Source organism: Oryctolagus cuniculus, chromosome 7, assembly GCF_964237555.1.
Source record: "Oryctolagus cuniculus chromosome 7, mOryCun1.1, whole genome shotgun sequence".
Classification (NCBI taxonomy): Eukaryota; Metazoa; Chordata; class Mammalia; order Lagomorpha; family Leporidae; genus Oryctolagus; species Oryctolagus cuniculus.
The window spans coordinates 110,546,728-110,569,821 of record NC_091438.1 but is presented as its reverse complement, the minus strand read 5'-3'; the positions used below and the strand labels follow the sequence as shown (position 1 = coordinate 110,569,821).

At 52.8% G+C, this 23,094-nt stretch overlaps 1 protein-coding gene across 2 annotated transcripts in view; it reads right to left on the bottom strand.

Moving 5' to 3' along the window:
- The window catches only part of KANK4 (KN motif and ankyrin repeat domains 4), an 85,679-nt gene that overhangs the window by 4,408 nt on the left and 58,177 nt on the right, over positions 1-23,094 (bottom strand). For both annotated transcript variants that reach the window (XM_008265153.4, XM_051857690.2), the window contains exons 4-9: positions 21,318-21,429; positions 18,599-18,817; positions 16,492-16,579; positions 14,910-15,129; positions 7,424-7,566; positions 2,461-2,661 (exon numbers count right to left, since the gene is read on the bottom strand). In XM_008265153.4, the coding sequence (XP_008263375.3) occupies positions 2,461-2,661; positions 7,424-7,566; positions 14,910-15,129; positions 16,492-16,579; positions 18,599-18,817; positions 21,318-21,429 (983 nt within the window). The remainder of the gene's footprint in view (positions 1-2,460; positions 2,662-7,423; positions 7,567-14,909; positions 15,130-16,491; positions 16,580-18,598; positions 18,818-21,317; positions 21,430-23,094) is intronic.

The following is a 23,094-nucleotide window of genomic DNA, read 5'->3' as shown; positions in this document are numbered from 1 at the left end:
TCAATCCAGGTCTCTTAAGTGAATGGCAGGAACCCAACCACTTGAGCCATCATCCACTGACTCCCAGGGACTACATTAGCAGGAAGCTAGAACCAGGTGCTGGAGCTGGGACTCACCTGGGCACTCCAATGTAGGCCAAGGCATTTTAACTGCTACACCAAGCACCAAGCCTTCAGAACAGCGTCACCACCAGGACAGAGTTGGGCTGTAACCACCTGGCACCCTTGCTAATGCCTCACACCATTAAACCTTTCTCTTCCCAAAAGTCCCTGTCGCAGGTAGCATTTGTGCACACTGAGTGGCGAGCCTACCTTGCTCAGCCACACTTTTGCACGTGCAGGAAGTTGACAGTCCTGTCTAAAGAAGCTGCGCCAGAAGGGGCTCCTGTCCAAGGGCCCTGGCCAGCTGGAGGGACAGGCTGGTGCCACGTGGACGATGAGCTCCATGACGCAGCCTCAGTCACTTGCCCGTGAGCTACACCCGCATCCAGAGATCTGAGACCACTTTTCTGGGCAACCTGTTTGGAGGTAAAGCCTGACCGTGGCTCTCTGTGACCCTCACTTAGCTTAGTGTGAATATTTTTACATTTGCTATAGGAGGATGAATGGGCTTGATGGGTAAGGGCTGAGGGACCACTGGGGCGGGGCAGGGTCCTGCGAATGCCTTGCCAGAGTCCTGGGGACAGCCCACGGCCAGCGGCTCCTATGGGAGGCAGGCCTGGGGAAGGTGACCCTGACTGCGACAGGAAGAGAGGGCAGGCTCAGGCAGCCAGTGTGTGCGTGCGTGCGTGTGCGGCTCAGGCAGCCAGTGTGTGCGTGCGTGCCTGTGCGTGTGCATGTGTTGAGGTGTGGGGCAGTGTCTTTCAATATGACAGAAACTTATGAACCTGCTTTGTGGCAGGCAAGAGACAAGGCATAATGGAGGCCATCAGGAAGTTGACAACTGAACAGGTGCTTTGAGGGCCCCCGGGGCCTGGCGGGCACTCCTCCCTCTCCCCCTCCAAGTCCTCCTCACTCCTGCAGCCCGGAGAACTGGCTGGCTGGGTTCCTTGCTTTGCCTTCTGAACCTCAAAGGCTTTGTTGGCTCTGTGGAAGCAGCGCAGGCAAACTGATTGCAGGACGAGAATTCTCTCATCTTCCAAGGGAAAGCTCGAACTACCCCTGCTGTTGACTTCTGGTTCTTTATCAGTGAAAACAACGCAGGCACAACCCCTACCTACCTGAGTTACTGGGATTACAAGGAATGCATGGAAAGTTAATTCCCAAGTCTTCCAGGAAAATTACCTCCTGCAGTAGTGACCAGGACCAGGAGTACTTGCTGACCGACTGGCCTCTGAAGGGCAGGGGTTGGCTCACGGCACTGTTGAGTCCTCTGCCGGGTGCGGCGGGGGAGGGGGCTCGGCAGGGAGGCAGAGGCATGGCTTCAGCCTCGTGACAACAATGCGGATGATGGAGCAGTCACAGTAAGTAAGGGCTTGGGGGTTTAACCGGGCTGGGCTCCACCAGCTGTGTGACTGTGGGTTTGCAGCCTAACTATTAAGCACTTGTGCGGGGCCGGCGCTGTGGTGCAGCAGTTTAAAGGCCCAGCCTGCAGCTCTGGCATCCCATATGGGCGCCGGTTCGAGTCCCGGCTGCTCCACTTCTGATCCAACTCTCTGCTATGGCCTGGGAGAACAGTAGAAGATGGCCCAAGTCCCTGCACCCACGTGGGAGACCCGGAAGAAGCTCTTCGCTCGTGGCTTTTGATCAACTCAGCTCTGGTCATTGCCGCCATTTGGGGAGTGAACCAGTGGATGGAAGACCTCTCTTCTCTCTCTGTGCCTACGTCTCTGTAACTCTGTCAAATAAGTAAAATAAATCTTTAAAAAAAAAAAGTGTCTGTGTTCCCTGGAGCAAAATGCAACAGCAGTAGAGTGAGCCCCTCGAGGTGGCAGAGGGGTGTAAATGCGATGTTCCATCGTTAATGCTTGCTGCAGCACCTGGCACAGAGCAGTCAGTTATCACTATCGTTGTCATCAGTGTCATCACCGCCGTTGCCTCCCACGCAGTTGATTGGAGGGGCTTGGGTCTGGCAACTCCACGCTGGCTGGTCTGAATACCTGGGCCCCTCCGTGCAGCAGGTCATGACCAGAAAGAAGCCTCTGGAAGCTGGGCTCCTTCATCGAGATCCCCAGGTTCCCAGTGGCCGGCCTAGCTCGCTCATCTAAGCTGCTGCCACGAAGCCCACGTGCTGTTACTGCCACGACAAGAGGGGGTTCAGGGTCCCCCAGGACCTTATTGTGAAAGGCTGGGGTTGGGGGTTCCCTAGCTCTCAGCCACCAAGCACCTACCATGCATCATCTCACTTAAATCCCGCAGCAGCCTGATGAGGTTGGTTTTATTGCTAATGCCCTGTGGCTGGCAAAGCACTTTCAGGACTGGAAGTTTAGCCCCTGCTTTGTAAAAGGCCTGCAAGTCTCACCTTGTCAGTCAGATTGCTGTCGCAGGCCGGGTGTGCCAGGAGCAGCCGCACCAGGTCGGCGTTGCCATGGTGACAGGCCAGCATGAGGGCTGAGGATCCCTCGTGGTCTTGCAGGTTGACGTCTGCCTGGCAGCTCAGGAGCGCTTGCACCATGTCCTCCCGGTCGTGGCTGACTCCCAGCATCAGTGCCGTCTGGCCCCCCTGCACACAGAGCCACAGGGACGTGGTGAGGTTGTACTGGGCAAGGGCCCTCTCTGGTGTTGGTGGGGCGGGGGGGGCTCAGCAAAGACTTCACAAGAGAATGCCCATGGGTCGGAATCGCCTCTGCCCTTGGTATGAGACACAGCCTTCTCTGCCCGGCAAACTCCAAGAACCTGGTCAAATGCTACCTCCTCTCCAAATCCCTCCCTGCCGCCCCAGGCTCGGGATCCAGCCCTCGGCGCGCACCACTTTCTCACGGCCCGTGACACTGCTGATGGCAGGGTCTAAGCCTTTCAGGTCTCTGCCTCTGCAGGGCCTAACCCCACATCCTTGCTGGTGAGCGCTGGCTGAGGCAACAGAGGAAGGCTGAAGCTTCAGCACCATGGCTTCGGCCAGGGTTTGGATGTAGTGTGAGTGTGTCCCCCAGGGGTTCATGTGCTGGAAGTGTGGTCCCCAGTGTGGTGATGTGAGAGGTGATGGAACCTTGGAGAAGTGGGGCCTAATGGGAGGTAACAGGTGACAAGGAGTACTGCCCTCAAAAGGATTAGTGCTGGTCTCTTGTAGGGGGTTTATTCAAAGAGCCAGCTCCCCGGGTTCCTGTCTCACACTGTGATCTCTCTTTCCCAGACGCACTCCCGCCACTGTCATGCCATTGACATTGGGTTCTCACTGGAGGCCCAGTTGATGACTTCATCTGATCTTGGACTTCCAGACTCCAAAACTGTGAGCCAAATAAGCTTCTTTTCTTTACATATTATCCAGCCTTAAGGATTTGGGTATTGCAACAGACTTCTTATGGTCCACCCCAGCCTAGCTTTCTCTAGGAAGCCTTGGTCTGCTCAATGCTTCTGGTATTTTCAGATCCCCAGAAGCCTTTTGTCTCAACAAAATCTCTGCATGCCCCATGGCCATCTCTTGTTGGCAGGCATCAACAATAATCTTTCAGTGCACACAGCAAACAACTGGAGACAGGAAGCAGGTCCAGGCGCTGGTTGTGCTGTTTACTGGCGTGTGACCCTGCCCACAGCACTTGTCTTCCTTGAATCTTGCCTGTTTTTTTTTTCCTTCTTCTTCTTTTTCCCTTAAACATTAACTTCATAAAGGGCTTTTGCAGGAACCAAATGAGATGAAGGATGTATACATAGTAATGTATGGTGGTGGTAACTTTTCTGATCATAATTCGCCCATTATTTTTCATTTCCCATAGATCTTGCATACACTGTGCATATTTCTGTATTTTCCTACAGTCTTCTCATGCAACTTTATTATATTTGCCCTCATGGTTTTCCAGGGCTCCAGAAAGGTCAAGAGCGTCTCTCTGGCACCAGGCTTTGTGTCCCCTGTGGCCCTGTGCCTTACATATGACAAGTGCTAAGATCTGTTTTTTGATGGGTGCTAGCTAATTAAAGCTGCAATTTGGGGGCTGGTGCTGTGGCTCAGTGGGTTAAGCCACTGTCTGCAGTGCCAGCATCCCATATCGGCCCTGGTTCAAGTCCCAGCTGTTCCACTTCTGATCCAGCTCCCTGCTAATGCACCTAGGAAAGCAGCAGAGAATGGCTGAAGTGATTGGGCCGAAGTGTTTTGGCCATTTGGGGAGTGAACCAGCAGATGGAAGAACTCTCTCTGTCTCTCCTTCTCTCTGTGTAACTCTGCCTTTCAAATAAATAAGACTTAAAAAAAACCACACAACCCTGCAATTTGCTGTCACTGACGAGTTGGGCCTCCTTGTTCCAATGTCAAGAAAAGAAGGGGGCTTAGAATCAAAAATACCCTGGCTCTGCCACGTGGTGAATGTGTGCTGGTTAACCTCTCTATGACCTTGCCTGGTCTGTAAAATGGGAATGGTTAATAGCAGGAACTCCTCATGGGGCAGCGGCAAGACCAAAGTGTGAACAAGTCCGGGTAAGTGTTGACTATCATGAGCACTCAGAGGAGTGGAGATAGCGGCCGACAGGTGCCCAGGTATGTGGGCACAACCAGCAGTCTTCAAAGTGTTCACGCAAGGTGTGTACCACGAAAACCACACATGGATTTCAACATTTTTTTTTTTTTTTTGCACCAGGATACATCTTTTAAAAGGCTTTTAAATGCACTTGTTTTGATTACTTTGAAAGGCAGAGAGACAGAGAGAACAACAGAGATAGAGATCTTCCAGGTGCTGTTCACTCCCCAGATGTCTGCAAGAGCTAGAGCTGGGCGAGGCTGAAACCAGGAGCCTAAAACTCAATCTGGGGTGGCAGGGGCCCAAGTACTTAAGCTACCTTGACCCAAGGTGCACATTAGCAGGAAGCTAGAATTGGAGGTGGAACCTGGATGTGAACTCAGGCACTCCAGTGTGGGATGCGGGTGCCCCAAGGGCCACTTTATTGCTGCACCAAATGCCCACCTCTAAACTTATATCTTAATTTCATTTTTCCACGAATCTTTTGAAGTACCCTCTTATTATTAGATGCTCTGGTTCCCCACCTCTCTGGAATTCTGACAGATCTTTCCAGAGAAACCTGTTTGCTTTTCTGGTTTGCTTCCACTCAGCCTTGAGGGAATAGCTGTTAACTGGGCTGAACAGACCATGTGGTTTCACCCAGACCCCTCTCTCCAACCGTTGTTAAAGCCAAGTGACACAGGCATGATGTCCTCATGTGTGCTCCTCTGCCTGACTCAGGGCGTCTTCCTTCCTCCTAGAAGTCCAGCTCAATAAAATTTAATTCAAGGGCCATTGAGTGGTGCTACATGGCAGGCACTGCAAAGGGAAATAAGTAGTAGATCCCTAGGGACCCCCAACTCACTCCCATGTCACCAGCACCTCTGCCTCACCTCACAGGTGAGTGGAAGGGAGCAGCTGCAGCAATAAAGGCCCATCCCCTCCCTTGGTGACCTGGGCTGTGTCGTCTGTGTCTCCTCTACAAAAAGAAGGCGCTGTCTTTCATGGCTGCTGCGCATCTCCCCTTGCAAGAGGGCCAATGTAGCAAAGCAAATGAACATGTGTACGGGAAACACGGAATTCAAGAGGAAAATAACTGTATGGAGTCTTCCGGAATAGGAGCTGTAGGTGGGAGGAAATACCTTGAAAACCAGAAAGTGCTCTACATATATGTATTTCCTGCCATCAGTGCGGCTGCCGTGAGCTGAAGCGACTTCGCCGTCGGGTTTGGCTGATGTCTGCCATCACTCTGGGGGAGTGTGGAACAGAGGTACATGCTGCCAGTCCACTGTCCCTGGGTTTCCTGCCTGTCTGAGGGTCTGTGAGGCACCATCTGCCCTTCTGCTCTAGGTCATCTTGTAGGGATGGTGAATAGCCTCAGAAGTCAAAGATGGTGTCTCTTTCTGAAACAAGGGCAGTCTTGCTTGCTGTTCATTATAGAAGATTCAGGTTCCCCAAGCACACAGTTCCTCTTCAGCAATGCAACCCACTCGGTGCTCAGGTACCTGGTCCCTTCCCACACTGTCCTGTGGGGATTGGGAATTAGGCGGTGCTAACGCTGTGCTTGCTGCTTTGCAGTGGGTTATACCTGTCTTCTGTCTGTGTCTCCTGCCAGCGTCGATGACACTGCAGGCGAATCTGTGCGCTTTAATGCAGATACGATCTCAGACTCTTCACGGTTCCTGACAGTTACACTACCATCTACATTCACTGTAGGGGGTAAGGAGAATTAAATGCACTCTATTCATTCTTGTGTGGTCAAAATTGGGCAGATGACCATGCAAATTTCCATGCAAAGTCTTGTCTCATTCAAGCCTTACTGCTTAAGGGCCATATCCCTACCCTTTGTTGTCAAGTGTAGGAACCCAAAAGCTGAACAGAGACATCCCAACCCTCTGAGTTGCCTTGTGCACCCTTGCTGTTTGTACGATCTTTTTTGACGTGAACCCCAGGCAGCTTTGCTTTAATCACTCTACAAAAGATTTCAGAGTCTCCTGCCTTGGGTCAGTTTAAGAAAGTTACTGGAGCTGTTCCCTCTAACAAATGGGCTGTTCTGGTAGAATAGGAGTTTCCTGACCCTGGAGGTCATGGAGTTGGAAACCACTGTAAGGAAGCTGAAGGCCATCTGGTAGGGTTTTGCAAAAGGATAGGAGCTAGAGGGAGGTGATTTTTAAGGGCGTCCTTAGTTGGGGGAGGAGCTGATCCAGTGAACTAGTGAAGCCCACATGTCCTGACTTCCCAGCTACCACCTCTGTAGAGCGCCCCACTGGCTCTTACAGCAATAGCTCTTCCCAGCTTGGCCTTGGTCTCTGCTATTTGGGAACCTGGGCATGATTTGTGTGCCCAGAACAACGTCACTCACACTGGGGAGAGGGGAGTTAGGAATGATGGGAATATCTTGACACCTGGTGATTTCAAAGACTGAGGAGGTATGCCTGGAAGATTAGTCACTAGCAGAGTGTATAATAACTCTCTGAGCTAAGCTGAGGCCCACAGGGAAGGAGGGATGCTATATCCCCTGGGACTAAGCAGCAATAGCTCCTGTCTGCCCTGGAGAGCCACACTTTCTCTCCACCAGGCTGGGACTTCATCACGGTTCAAAGGCTTTGAGTGAGAGATGTGAAGACAGGGGTGAGAACGGCTTGAAAAGACTGGACCTCTAAAGAGAAGCTGCCTACTTAGATGCTTGTGAGCCATGATCAAGGTGGGTCATCCACAGGGGCTGTCCTAGAACAGCCAACCAGCAAACACCTCTTCGAGATGTACTGTTTAGGAATGTTTGGTCCAAGAAATCAAGTCCAGGTAGGATTTTCCATTTCAAATCATGTCCACACCACCTACCTGCGTAGCCTGGATGTTCACATTTCCTTCCCTTAAGAGCTTCCAGACAACAGCCATGTCTTCATCAGTCTCCGCCGAAGCCAAGGGTGTGATCATCACAGCAGTGTAGCCGGCTTTGTTCTGATGATCCACATTGCATACACCTGCAAGAGAAGCCAGAGGGCTGGGACGGTTCCCCAGGGCCAGAAGCCAGACTCCACGCCAGCCAGTTCAATAGGACACTGCCCGTTGGTTAGAAAGCCACAGGACAGTGGGGGAACCACTGGTTTACATTTTTCGTAGGCTTTACAACCGGCCACTTTTCTTTATACATTTTCTGAGGATACCTAGCCAGGGAGGTCTGTAACGAGACCAGAACTGGTCAACAGGGCCAATGATCACGACTTCATTTCCTTAAGGAGCACAGGAAATTAATCTCATTTACAGATGAAGACACCGAGGGTCAAGGGAGTTACAGAAACTGTCCAAGTGATGGTGCAGTGGGGCAGGACTCAGATCAGTCCGGCTGCGGGGTCGTGGCTCACCTGGCCACACACCACACACAGCTGTGCATTTTAAGTCTTGCTCTCGCTGTCTTACGTCTTACGTTGATGGCTGTACTTATAAGGTCCTTTCCAAGGGCCTAGTGATTTGCTCAGCGATGTACCTGGGCATGAAAAATGCTACAGGATAGACATGGGAAATCCGGGAACTGTTAACTCACTTGGAAAGCAAAGGGAAGAAAATCTCCATCGTTTTTATATTACATCAATTAGGAACACATATTTCAAAAATAGAATGAAAAACTGGCATCCTCTGAAGATGAAGTAGTGGGTGAGAATCAAGAAGAAATCCCTCCTTTGTAGTCTTAGGGTTACATACCCATGTCCCTCTCCACCCAAGGAGGGAGGAGATGATCAGACACAGGCTGGGGGCTGGTGTTGTGGCGCAGCAGGTTAACTGCCATCTGCAGTGCTGGCATCCCCTGTGAGTGCCAATGTCTCCTGGCTGCTCCACTTTCAAACCAGCTCCCCATTAGTGCACCTGGGAAGGCAGTGGAAGATGGCCCAAGTACTTGGGTCCCTGTTACCCATGTGGGAGACCTGAATGGAGTTCCTGGCTCCTGGCTTTGGCTTGGCACAGCTCTTGCCACTGGGCCATTTGGGGAGTGAAGCAGTGTATAGAAGCTCTGTCTGTCTCTTCTCTGTAACTCTGCCTTTCAAATAAATAAATAAATAAATAAATAAATCTTACAAACAAGTAAAACACACACAGACTGAGGCTGCTGTGAAAATGACCCCAGCTCTCAAGGGCAGTATTGTGAGAAAACCAAATCACCTGTGCACCACTGCTTACCCCCAACAAGGCTATACGGCTCTTTTGGGCAATAATCACACCTTCTCTTTTGGATTGAAACACTGGACCTTTCTTAGCATTTCCTCTCTGTGAAATGGGGATACTAACAGAAGCCACCTCATTGGGTGATTGTGCAATTTATTGTATTATTAATACATTGCATTAATATTGTATTATTAATACATTCAAAGCACTTAGAACACTACTCAGCCCACAGCAAATGCTCAATGAATAGTAACTGCTATTACTGTTATTTTCAGAGTGATATTCTTATAGACTTAGGCATTCATTATAACAAATCTGATTTATGGAAAAATGACAGGTAGAGTCATTTACAAGTTCTGTGCGAAGGGAAAAAGCCAATACTGGTTAAGTGTTCCCTCCACCTGGCAACTATTTAGGAATGTGCCACGGCGATACCAAGATGCCAGTGGGCAAAGCCAAGTCAGTATGGCTTGTTCACCTGCAGTTTTGTCTCAAGCCGCTTTGACTGTTGTCATGATCAGACAGGCTAACACGAACTGAGTAATAACTCCCGCATCACCTCTAGCTCGTCCTGATAAAGCCGGGGACAGCTGCACTGGCTGCACTGCCTCGCGACTCCTCTTTCATGTTTGCCTTCAAGATGTGTAAGCAAGCCCCAGGCTACCAGTTCCCTTTCATCTCTTCAGAAACCTGATTCGCAGCTCAGGAGAGAGAGGTATGGGCTCAGAAAAGGAACTGAGGATCCAGGACCTTACCGTAGGTGCTTGGGAGCAGCCACGAGGGAGCAAGGCCAACCTCACTGGGCAGGGCGCTGGGCTGAGCAGCTGGTGACTTGACGGGCTGGCTCTGCCAGAGTGGTGCTCCGGGGAAGTAAAGGCGGGCACCGAAGGCTGAGCTGTGGACTCGCCGCAACAGTGAACCACGCTGTGCAGCACTTTACAGTTTGCAACGTGCTTTCCGGATGCCTCACAACTGCCTCCCACAGGGACCCAGGACTGGCGCTGCGAGGGGAAGTAATGGGACCTCCAGCCCGTTCTCCCAGCCCCCTTCCCGCTTTGTGGATCTTTAGCTGCTGCAGTGCGCTGGAGGGCGAAGCCTCCGAAATGCTCACAAGTTGATGAGTAGCAAACGGACTCCAAGGCCACAGCCGCAGACTCGGACCACGTCCAAATCTTAGGTTGTCAGTTCCAGCCTGGCCTGGCCTACTCACACCTTCCAACAAGTCCGTGAGAAGCTTAGAGACAAAGGCTACCCGTTCCTAACCTTTGGCTTCGTCGCACACACAGTAGGTGCTCCCCAAGTCTCATCTGGATTGAGGAAAAGCAGAAGAAACCCAGGCAGGGAGGTGACAGATCTTGGTTCAAATTCTGGTTTAGCCACCCACTAGTTCCACCACGTTACTGACATCTCTGAGCCAGTTTCCTCACCAGGAAAATGCAGTTCATATGTGCTTCACAGTCCTGTAGGGATCGTAGTGTGGTGTGTATGTAGAGTGCACCTTGCCCAGTGTCTGGGACAAGGAAGACCCTCAAAAAGTGGTCGTGAAGCCGGCGCTGTGGTATAGAGGGGAAAGCTGTCACCTGCAGTGCTGGCATCCCATATGAGTGCTGGTTCAAGTCCTGGCTGCTCCACTTCCAACCCAGCTCCTTGCTAATGGCCTGAGAAAGCAGTGGAAGATGGCCCAAGTCCTTGGGGTCCTTGCACCCTCGTGGGAGACCTGGAAGAAGCTCCTGGCTCCTGGCTTCAGATTGACCCAGCTCCAGCCGTTGTGGTCATCTAGGGGAGTGAACCAGCGGGTGGAAGACTTCTCTCTCTCTCTCTCTGTCTGTCTCTGCCTCTCTGTAACTCTACCTTTCAAATAAACAAATAATTCTTTATATATATATAAAAAAAGAAGCAGTCACTACTGTTGTTCAGACTCTGCACTAAAAAAACCCTAACACAGGACATGGAAAATGGGACACAGAGGAAGGTTTCATTTCATCACATGCCTTTCTCATCTTATTGATGTGGTATGGTGATTCCAGCATCCACCAGCCCGGGAATCCTGGAAGAATTGAAACCAAATACATTTGGCTCAGTGTTAGACCTGTAATTGAATCTGTTCTCGAAAGTGCAAAGATCAGAAAGGAGAGCAGGGGCTGGTGCTGTGGCATAGCAGGTTAAGCCACCCGCTGCAATTCTGGAATCCCATATGGGTACCAGTTCGAGTCCTGGCTGCTCCACTTGTGATCCAGCTCCCTGCTAATGCACTGGAAAGCAGAGGAAGATGTCCTAAGTCCTTGGGCCCCTGCACCCACATGAGACACACGGATGAAGCTCCTGGCTCCTGGCTTTAGCTTGACCCAGCTCTGGTCATTGTGGCCAAGTGGGGAGTGAATCAGTGGATGGAAGCGCACTCTCTCTCCCCCTCTCCCTGTAACTCTGCCTTGGAAATAAATAAAAGAAATATTTAAAAAATAAATAGGCAGGATGAAGTCATTCCACAAAAAATAAAAAAGTTCCAGTTCTCATTAAAAAAAAAAAAAAGCACCAATTGCCATCATGTATGCACCTGTGCTGTTCAGGTGCCCAGCCTCAGGCTGCTAAACAGAGTTTTGGGGAATTAGAAACTTGCTGGAATTTTTTTTTTCAACTTTTTAAAAAATTTTTATTTATTTACTTGAAAGAGTTACACAGAGAGAGAAGGAGAGGCAGAGAGAGAGAGAGAGAAAGAGAGGTCTTCCATCCAATGGTTCACTCCCCAAACTACTGGAGCTGTGCCGATCTGAAGCCAGGAGCTTCTTCCAGGTCTCCCATGTGGGTGCAGGGGCCCAAGGACTTGGGCCATCTTCTACTGCTTTCCCAGGCCATAGCGGAGAGCTGGATCAGAAGTGGAGCAGCTGGGTCTTGAATCGGTGCCCATATGGGATGCCGGTGCTTCAGGCCAGGGTGTTAACCCGCTGCGCCACGGCGCTGGCCCCAGAAACTTGCTGGAATTTGAACTGAGCTCCCTGCAGTCATCCACCACTCATTCACTAAACAGACACATTCACTCAGCATCTCCTATGAGCCAGAACTAGCCAAGGCCCCGGGGATACAGACAGGAATGAGATGGGCAGGAGCCCCTTTGAACTGCACTAGCACTCTGCAGCGTAGAAATGACAAGCAGAGATAACCTAAAGGAAGGCTGTTGCCCTAGCAGGGATGGGAACCTTCTTTCAGCCAAGGGCCATCTGGGTACTTAAAACATCATTCACAGGCCATGTAAAATTACCAACTTAAACATTAGCCTGCTACAGATTCATTGCATTTCAAGTCCCCCCTTCAGCTGCCTTGGCAGGGCCAGAGCACATGATTTCCCGGGCCTTACATAGCCCATAGGTTGGACATTGCCTACTGCTGCCCTAGAGAGATGGGGCAGCCACTTTAGACAGTCACCAGCAAGACTTCTACGGCGGTGACATGGGGGATGGGACTTGAAAGCTCATGGAGTTCTGATGACCTTTCACTGCCACTTTCCAGTCTCTGCCAGCCCGACCACACTCCCAGTTTCCTGGGAAGACGGGGCCAACTGAAGTGAGCAGCCTCCACTTGTCGGCTCTGCTGCCCTTTTTTTTTTTTTTTTTTTTTTGAACAGGCAGAGTGGACAATGAGAGAGAGAGACAGAGAGAAAGGTCTTCCTTTGCCGTTGGTTCACCCTCCAATGGCTGCCGCGGCCGGCGTGCTGCGGCCGGCGTACCACGCTGATCCGATGGCAGGAGCCAGGTACTTATCCTGGTCTCCCATGGGGTGCAGGGCCCAAGTACTTGGGCCATCCTCCACTACACTCCCTGGCCACAGCATAGAGCTGGCCTGGAAGAGGGGCAACCGGGACAGAATCCGGCACCCCGACCAGGACTAGAACCCGGTGTGCCGGTGCTGCAAGGCAGAGGATTAGCCTAGTGAGCCGCGGCGCCGGCCTTCTCTGCTTCTTAACACCTCTCTGGTTCTCACCTCACCTTCCCTTCCTTCTGCTCCTGCCTTAGAGGAATAAACAGCACCTTGCCTAAGCTGACCTATATCCATTGTGAAGTCCAGGCTTCTCCAGACCTCCAAGGTCTTGCTCCATTAAGTAGCTTCTCTAATTTCTATCTTTTGGACCTCTCTCTCTCATCTATCTTGACCTCTCATTTTGTCTCCCGTCTCTGTTTTTGTCTTTCTCTCTGATACTCTCCCTCCCTCTCTTGAGTTCTTCTTTGTCCACAAACACATCCAAATACCTCCCCATTCCCAAGCAAATGCACTGCACCTCCTGCAATGCACACCAAGGCCCTCCCCATGCACTCGGCTTGCTCCATCCTGCAGGCTGGTTTCCCCCAACATCCCTGAAACAGCTGTCTCCACAGTCACCAGGGACACTTGTCCCACCGCCTGCCAGGCCCAGCCCTCATCCTTCCGGACCCATGCAGCATTTGAGCAAGAGGACCCCCATCTTTCTCCCCCAACATCTTCAACTGCTGCCGTTCTCCATCAGCCACCGTCCTGGTATTTCTCCTGGTTCCCACTCGACCCCAGCTGGGTCTCCTCTGTGGCGCTGCTCTCTCTCCGTGCAGGATAAGAGAGGGTTCTCTCCCCGGCCTACAAGATCTCATCATCTCTGTTCCACCTGGCCCTGCCCGAAGTTCTGCCTGTAAATTTTGGATCTGGAACTCTCAACAGCCTTCTGGACGTTTCTGCCTGGAGGACCCACAAGAAGCTCAAAATCCACTCCCGACTGAACGACCTTTTCTGCTCCCCCGCAGTTGCCCCCCCCCCCCCCCCCCCCCCGCAGCAGGTCCCACGCAGGTCTTCTCAGCTCTGCCACAGCTCCAGCTGCCCTGGCCACTCACAGCCAGCTGGCCACTCACTCCCCAGTGGCTTTTTTGCACTTGCATTCCTACTGCCCTCACCTGTCGTGAGCCCTCACCTCTTCTCTGTGGACCCCTGAAATGGCCTCTTTTTTTTTTTTTAAGATTTATTTACTTATATGAAAGGCAGAGTTACAGAAAAAGTTGGGGGAGAGAGAAGGGGAAGAAATGTCTTCTGGTTCCCTCCCCAAATGGCTACAATGACTGGGGCAGGGCTGGGCCGGGCCAGGCCAAAGCCAGGTGCCTGGAACTCCATCCAGGTCTCCCACATGGAGAGCAGGGCCTAAGCACTTGGGCCATCTTCCACCAACCATCCCAGGTGCATTAGCCAGGAGTTGAATCAGAGGTGGAGCAGCTGGGACTCCAACCAGCACTCATCTGGGATGCAGGCATTGCAACTGGTGGCTTAACCCACTGCTCTACAAGGCCAGCCCCTCCCTTCTGTCTCGACACCTCCTCCTTGCTCCCTCCACTTTACCCATACTGCCACATGACCCTTGTTAGAGCACACCTCCGCAGGGGTGCTCCCTGCACAAGCACCTGCCACGGACTCCCTGGTGCCTTCCCAACAGCATTGGCCTGGCTCTGCAGGTCTGCTGTGCTGCGGCTCTAACTTACCTTGCCGATCTTCATTCACATCCCACCCAAGCCAGAAGCCTTCTGGTGTCCAGGTACCTGGAGCTGCTTGCTCTGCACTGGGGACATTTTTCTGCCGGCTAGAACCCCACCTGCTCCAGGGCACTTTTGCTGCTCTCTGCACCGGACATGAGCTCACTTCTTCTGAGTTCTTAAATCACATCTGGATCCCTCTCTCTCTAGTGAGCCATCATCTGCTCCAACAGGCAGGCTGTATGTTCCTGGGAAATGGAGGGCTGACACCTGGTGCTGTGGCCAGTGTGGACCTCATATGTAGCCAATAAATATCTGATGAAGGATGGATCAATCAAACTGGTCAAACAGAGCCATGACCTTGGATTAAAAAGTATCTTAGGGTCACAGGAAGAGGAGACATCTCTCCAGTGCTCTGGAGCTGGACAGACCTGATCAGACCCTCCCACCCGGCAGCCCAGCGACCCAGAGACTCAGCCTCCATTTTCTCAAATGCTGCATGAGAATAATGGCACTCCTGAGCCTGCCACAGGAATGCCTGAAGAGTAAATGGTGCATTACAGTAGCATGGCCTAGCCCAGCTCTTGGACTACAAGAGGCCCTGGGAACAGGGAAGGAGTTCCTTGCCTGCGAGAGGAGAATCCCCCTTCGGTCAGGGACCCAGCCCGCCCAGAGGCGCCACCCCTGACCTGTGTCCAGCAGCAGCTTCACCACGGGGAAGTTGGCATGGGACACGCTGTAGTGAAGGGCCGTGTTCCCGTTGCGGTCAGCCAAGTTGACAAGCAGCTTCAGGAGACGTGGGGACAGAGACTGGACCCCGAGGAGGTAGGCGGCCACCACGGCAGGGCTGGACGACTTCCGGCTGGAGACACGGAACCACTCCTGGCTGATGGCATTCAGGCTCTGCCTCTGGAACCCCAAAAGAGTCTGATCCCAACGGGTTCCCCCAGCCAGGGCTCGTTGACCTCCATTAGAGCCTTCAGCTGTGGTTGCTTCCGGCCCTGTCCCTCCCTGCCCTCCAGCTCCCTGTGTGAGGTATTCCCAAGAGGCCTCAGGTTCAACAGGGCTGGGGATGCAGTGACATCCTCTGTAGCGTGCCCCCCCCCCCCATACAAGGTAGAAAGGGAGATTGGCAGGGGGACACAATCACCTGTCACACAAGCACTTTCCCGGTGACAGTTTGGCTCTGTTTTACATTTAGGCCACGTCTCTGTAAGCCAAGGATTGCCTAGCACTCTCTCCTTCACACGCACAATCAGCCTACGCGGACCCTACTTGCCCTAGACTCTGCCAGGACCTTGTGTGCTTTTAACGGACACAGCTGGAACATCACAGCCTTTTACAAACAAGAAAAATGCACACTGAGAGCTAAGACCAACAACACATCCCACTGATGCTTGAAATAAAAACCTGAACGGGTGTGCCTGAATAATATTTTCAGAGTGTGAGTATCGTTTAATACTTTGGGCACATTTGCCAGATCAGCCGAGATAAAGTAACGAAAATGGGCTGGGCAAGTAAGAAACACGGCAGAACTGGTCAGCCTTATTCCCGGGGCTCTTGGGCAAAGGGGAGCAGCTTGGGTTGCAAACACGCCCACGGGGCTGTTCCACTTTGGGGCAGCCAGCACCCATCGTAACTTGGGAAAATATCACCGCACCAGTGTCTGTTGATTAAAAGTAGAACCGACACTTTCCACATTTAAATCTTCACAGGACCACAAAGGCGTGAAGGCGCCAACAAGGGTGTTTTCTTGGTTTTGGTATTCTGACCCATAGGTATGATCCGAGAAAAACAGGAACAACTATAGAATTCAATTCAGGGCTGGAGAGGACTGGGGACAGGCTGCCCCCCACCCCCAGGTTACCGACAAGGAAACTGAGGCTGTGAACACAGAGCTGACTCACCCCACTTCCCAGTGACGAGGGTCCTGGGAATGGAACTCCCAGTTCCCGTTTCACACGCTCACTCCTCTGCCCCACGGTTCTCTTGAACCATGGGGCTATGTGGAGCTGAAGCCACAGAGTTAGACGACACTCAGGGCGACGCTCAACAACTGGGCACACGCCCCTGAGCCCCCCAGCCTGCTTGTCTGTGCACAGAGGTTGCTTCCACCTCCCCAGCGTCAGGCACCACCGTGGTGGCAGCGCTGGGAGGACTCACAGCGTTCACACTCACACTGCTGCTCAGGCAAGGGCCCAAGGTCACCCCAGGGCGCTACCGGCTGAAGCGCAACACAGGTCTTTACACAGCAGCGAAAACTCCAAGTACCGGGAGTCCGTCGGTGAGGGTCCCAGTCTCTGGCAGGTGTTGGCTCAGGGCCCGACAGGCAATCAGAAATTCTTCTGAGGGTTTATATCTAAAGAAAACAAACATACCCTTATACAACCGTCCTCCATATTGATTTTTATTGCCATTAAAGGCTTTCGCTCTCAATAGCTGGGCAGCAACCCCAGGGCAGGGGAAAGTCGTCAGGATGGCTGCACACACCATCCTGAGCCAGCTCCACTTGGGAGATCTTCCGAAGGGCACGCGGCCCTCCCCCCACCCATGCCGCCAGCGGTCAGAGCCTGCGCACGCAGCACGCAGGGCGGGCCGCTGGCAAGTGGACGGCTGTCTCCTGACGCTGGACGTTCTGCCTGGGTGACTGGAAACCACCACAGCATCCGAGCCGTACCAGCAAGCTTCTCAGGTTGCTCTTCCATGAAGGGCACCGTGCGCACTCCCAGAGCCAACAGCACGTGAATGACTGGCGCTGGGGGTGGGGCCGCGGTGGCAAGCGCTCCGCCCTTCCTGGGACTTGGGCAGACCCTCTTTCCGCTTTGCGTCGGTGTCAGTCCCCGAGAGGCCCCACCCGCCCCCGCTGGCCTATCACACTGCCCAGCACTGCAGCCCCACCTGACAAGCAGCTCCCTGCCCTGCTCATCACTCCCCCGGCAACCAGGCTGCATCGGCGACAAGGAGGCTGAAGGCACTGCCTAGTCTTATTCCTACCACTGAGCGCCAGCAGCCTACTCTGTGGCGGGCACAGCGCTGGGCATTTTGCTTGCTTTTCCTCATATGGTCCCCAGATCCGACCTAGCAGGTGCCTGTTATCCATGTGGTACAGATGGGGAAACTGAGGCAACCTCAGCTTACAAGGATCTTGTCTCAAGGAACACCAAGGCAGGGGCAGCATTTGAATCCAGGTGTGCCCGACAGTGCAAGCAGCACTCTTCTCTGGTCTCACTGCATGCTCTCCTGTCATTTATTAAAAAACAGATTTATTTATTTAAAAGGCAGAGTGATAGAAAGAGAGGGAAAGACAGAGAGAGAGATCTTCCATCCACTGGTTCATTCCCCAAATGACCACAATAGCCAGTGCTGGGCCAGGCTGCAGCTAAGAGCCTGGACCTCCATCTGGGTTGCATATATGGATGGAAAGTTCCCAAGCACCTGGGCCATCTTCTGGTGCCTTCCCAGAAGTGTTAGCAGGGAGCTGCATCAGAAACTCAGCAGCCAGGACTTGAACTGGCACTCCAACAGGGGATGCTGGCATTATAGGCAGCAGTTCAATGTGCTATGTCACAATGCCAGCACCCCTCCTGTCACTCTGAAAAACAGTCATGTCAATATGGCCAACAAAGAGGTAGAAAAGGTTGTGGGTAAGAATCAGAAATAGGGGCCAGTGCTGTGGTGTAGCGGGTAAAGCCACCACCTGCAGTGCCAGCATCCCATATGGGTGCTGGTTCGAGTCCCGGCTGCTCCACTTCCAATCCAGCTCTCTGCTGTGGCCTGGGAAAGCAGAAGATGATGGCCCAAGTACTTGGGCCCCTGCACCCGTGTGGGAGACCTGAAAGAAGCTCCTGGCTCCTGGCTTCAGACCAGCCCAACTCTGGCCATTTGGGAGTGAACCAGCAGATGGAAGACCTCTCTCTCTCTCTCTCTCTCTCTCTCTCTCTCTCTGCTTCTGCCTCTCTGTGACTCTGCCTTTCAAATAAATAAAATAAATCTTAAAAAAAAAAAAAAAGGAAAAGAATCAGAAAGACTTGGGTCAGAATCCCCACTCCACCAGCCCAGCTGTGTCATTTCGCTGCTGTAGGCCTGGTTCCTCATCTGTAAAGTCCGGGTTCTAATCATTTCTGCCTTGCAGCATTGTTCAATGTTATACAAGGTATCGCTTGAAAGTCCCACCCCGGTGGCTTTATACGCAGAGCTCTGGCTGTGACGGCACCGTGTAGTCAGCAACTACGTCTGTCTAGCTGTGCCTGTCACAGAACACTGGCGAACGCATGGACAAACGAGCAAGCGAAGGAACAAAGGATGGAGCGAGAGGCTGACCACACACCCCGGGCCTTTTCAGATGAACACGTACCGCCTCCACAGCCAGCTGACTCACCTCTCAGCCTTGGCGTGGGGGGCTTCTTCCCCAGGCCCCCTTTCCTGGCCGGCGTTGCTGGCGTCCTCAGGGACGCCCTGCCCGGGTTCACAGCTGGGGTGGGCATCCCTGGCCCGCCTGTGTTCCGGACCGTCGCGCTTCTTCTCAGCCTCGCCTTCAGACAAGTCCTCCGGGGTGCTGTCCTCATCGCTGGTCTCCTCGCTTGAGGTGGTCTCGTAGCTGTGGAAGGAGACGGGGGGCGCTCGTCCTGTGCCTGCCCACCCAGTGCCCACGGTCGCATCAATGAGGACCACCTGTGAATTACCTCCTCCACCCTCACCACTGCAGGCTGGAGCATGGGAGCCCCGGGGATCTGAGTGGGAGAAGCAGGTGGCCAGGAGCTGTAGCTCTGCCGCTGGACGCCGTTTGGAGAGAAGAGATAATGAGCCGAGCCCTTGTCAGCAAACCGACCCACAGCCTGGGCCCTAAGTGGTCATGTATCCGGACGGTCCAGACAAGCAATCCACATTTCCCAGAGAAGCCTTTCCTTCTGGAATCCTCCGGTGAGATCCAGAGAGGGCCACAAAACAGGCAACCCCGCCCCACACTGAGTGCACCGAGTTGCCTGAGGAGTCTTCACATCTGTGGGTCACCCTCGCTGCCCCCCTGCTCCAGCCCAGGTAGCGCCTGGCATGAACTCAGGGGCGCCCACGCCCCAACACAGCATCCACCTTTCCTGGCTACGGCCTCTTGGAGCTGCTGCTTGGAGCAGCGAAAGGGCGGGTACAGGCCACGGGGCCCGCAGCCCTCCCTCCCGGCAGTGACACCTGTGTTCAGGGACAACTGACTCTATAGAAGTGTCACAACAGAGGCCATGGAGCAAGGTCTGGGGAGACCTACCGATCCCACCACTGATGTCCACAGGAGACCCCGACAAAGGAGCGCTGGGCTTAAGTTAGAGATTTTGGGCTGTGGAGCCACCAGATAGCCACAGGGACCAGTAGCTATGGCCTCCATGGGCCCCCTGAAAGGCCTTTTCTTGGAACAGTGGCCCTTATGTCCCCCACTTTGCAAATTTACCCACTCCTCACTGTCCAAGCGTTCTGTCTGGTTCAAACCCTGGCTACCTCTTCCTCCCTGGTGCTTGGAACAGCCTTTTGGTTTTGTGATTCTGAGAGTGGACAGCAAATTGCACTTACCAAGCAGTGCTCATCTTAGAATCGCTCCCATAAAAACTTCACCTGGAAATGCAATCATTCATTCAACAGACACTTATTGACCACCTACTGTGTGCCAGGTATTGTTCTAAACACTGCACCCAAGTCCTTGCTCTCCTGGAGCGTACAGTGGAGAGAGGCAGGAAATAAACATGGAAACAAATATTATTTTATACTCAGTGATAAGCACAACGAGTGCGAGGAAAAGGGCCATGAGATAGTGTGATGGGAGGAAGGGCTACCTTAATCAGGGCAGATGGTCCTAACCTTGGCTGCACATGAGCACCCTGGCGACTATCAGAATTTCCAGTATGCAGATGCACCCCACAGTAGTTAAGCCAGAGTCTTCAGGATTGGGACTGAGGCATTGGGATTTTTAAAATCTCCCCCAGTGTTCCCAGCACACAACCATGAGGGAGAAGCACTGTGCTAAAGTAACAGGTCCAGAGAGGTGACAAGGAGAGGCACCTGCACCCCGAATCCCTGAGGGACAGAGGACAGGAGCCAGCAGGAGCAAATGGAGCAGGCCAGAGCCACAGTCGGACCTGCCAGGCTGGGACAGAGTGAGGACAAATGCGGGTGTTTAAGCTGGGAGAGAGGAGCTACGTTCGGCTGATTTCTCCGTACACAAACTGGAGAAAGCTCAAAACAGTTTTGTCTCAATCACAGAGACACACGTTAAGCAGAAGTGGAACCATAGCTCCCCACGACAGCCCATTTCATCACAGCTACCGTCTCCCTCCCGGCGCCTGGGCCATGGCGGTCACCCCTGGTCTGCAGCTGGTGTGACGCGAGTGAGCAGGGATTCTGAGCAGCGCTGTGCAGCCACTGCCGGCTGGGCTGGGGGCCTCCTGCGTGGGTGTCCACAGCATCCACGCTTCCCCTGCTTGACAGGCCAGCACCTCCTACTTCCTGTCTTCCCTGTGAGCTATAGGCAGGGCCCATGATTCCCCAGACTCCTTCTCCCCACCACCTAGCACACCGTTGGCATTGAATAAATGTTTGTTGAATGACTGATGTAGAAGACACTCTAAATCCAATGTTCGACTCTCTAAATATTCTAAGGCTTGATCCGTGTTCTAAGTCAACAGACTGGCTGTTTTTCTTCACTCCCCCCTTCCCGTCCCTGCCAAAAACTGAGGTTTGGTTTGCAGTTAAAGGAAGAAAGGAATCAAAAGGATGAAATTTGAGGTTCACTAAATAACAGTTGGTCCTGGTTTTGATGATGTGGCTCAGGTTAAATGCCTACTTCAAAAGGCCCGTGGACCCCTCCAACAGGAACCAGGGCCCTGGGGGGACCACAGCCAAGACATATTAAAAACAGAGGTTGCAACAGACCAGCACAGCTGGCAAGGAGCCAGCCATGCACATGGGGGCGGGAGGGAGCAGCTTTAAAAGGCCACGGAGATTAATTCCCGGGGAGAATGAAAACCAGATGCCTCCCCCTAGGAAAAGAAAAGGCCACGGACAACAGCAGGATGGGCAGCAGGGGAGGCGGTCGGGGCTTCACAAGCGATGCTTACCCACCGTTAACCCCAACAAACTGAAGGTTCTTTTTGGTCCCATTACCTCCTGCACGGAAGCCATAGTCTTTCTTTTTCATAATGGATTTAAGGCTGGTCGACGGGGAGATCTCTAGGTAGATACAACATCACAGGTTAGAATGATCTGGGGGACGCCTAGCACTCTGGCTGGGAGGGGAGATAGGTTGCAGGTGTGTGAAGGGGCCAGGGAACCAGGATAATGCAAATGAAATGCTTGGAGGTTCGGGGGAGGGCTGGCTTTCCGGTCAATGATGTCTGTGTTGATAGTGCCCCTCTATGCCTGGACGACACAGCAGTGGGATTGGGCATTCTCGGAAGACCTGCTAGGTGCCGAGGGAAAGCTGGGGCCCTGCCTTGCTCAATGAGTGGCAGAGTAGGGGAGAGCTTAGGGCCCTGGATGAGTGGTCCTGTGCCCACCTCTGCTCACGGGCGTCTCAGCAGTCCCTCCCAGCTCACATGCAAGTTGACACAGGTGAAATGGGGTAGCGATGGCACTGTGCTCACGGTTGCCATGGGAGCTAGGGCACACATCTCGTGCTGGGCTCAGTCATATGGGAGGCCTCTCACAATGGGCAAGACTAAAACTAGCCCGGAAATGAAGAGAATGCAGCCAACTCAGGGTCTGTGGCTGGAAGCAGACTCACGCTGCCTGTTAAGCAAAGCAAAATATGGTTCCACTTCCCTCAACAGGGAAGAGTGTATGACCTGTTACAAGGGAAGTGGGGCTCAGCCAAAGGGCTGATTTCCATGTGTGAGCATGGCTCAATTTCTCTCTCATACACACATGCTCACACAGAAAGAATAGTCAGTGAACTGCTGCAGATCACAGTATAGATCAGGGTACCTCAAAGAGTTCATGGAGAAATGGAATTGAAAGAGAAGTTTATTTTGGCACAATTTTTTTTTTGAAATCCATGCATAGCTTTTTGATAATAGGCATTTTCCATGAACTTTTAAAAGACTCCTCTTATTGTTCCTCCAAAACCAGGGTAGAGAACACTTGTAATGTGTGAGAACCCGGAGGAACCAAAGGAATAAAAGCATCTAAGAAACAATGAAGGGAAGGCCGGCGCCGCGGCTCACTAGGCTAATCCTCCGCCTTGCGGCGCCGGCACACCGGGTTCTACTCCCGGTCGGGGCGCCAGATTCTGTCCCGGTTGCCCCTCTTCCAGGCCAGCTCTCTGCTGTGGCCAGGGAGTGCAGTGGAGGATGGCCCAGGTGCTTGGGCCCTGCACCCCATGGGAGACCAGGATAAGTACCTGGCTCCTGCCATCGGATCAGCGCGGTGCGCCGGCCGCAGTGCGCCGGCCGTGGCGGCCATTGGAGGGTGAACCAACGGCAAAGGAAGACCTTTCTCTCTCTCTCTCTCTCTCACTGTCCACTCTGCCTGTCAAAAAAAAATAAATAAATAAAAAAAATAAAAAAAAAACAATGAAGGGAGACGAGGATTTGGAGTTCACCAGGCTGGGGCATTGGTGCCCTAGACTTCGCCTTTGTGCGATGCAAGTGAGATTAGGCCTTTCTGGGTGGATGTAGTGCTGTAGGCACGAGGCTTGGAAATGGCATGTGGGCTGGTTTCCTACTCCTTTTTGTCCTCCCTGGCTGGCATTTGCACTGTACACACAGCTGCATGTAGGTATGCAGTTTTATATACAACTGCATGTGTGTATGCACTGTATGTGCAACTGCACATATGCACCAAACATACAACCACATGCATACATGTGCTGCACATACAACCACACACATGCATGTG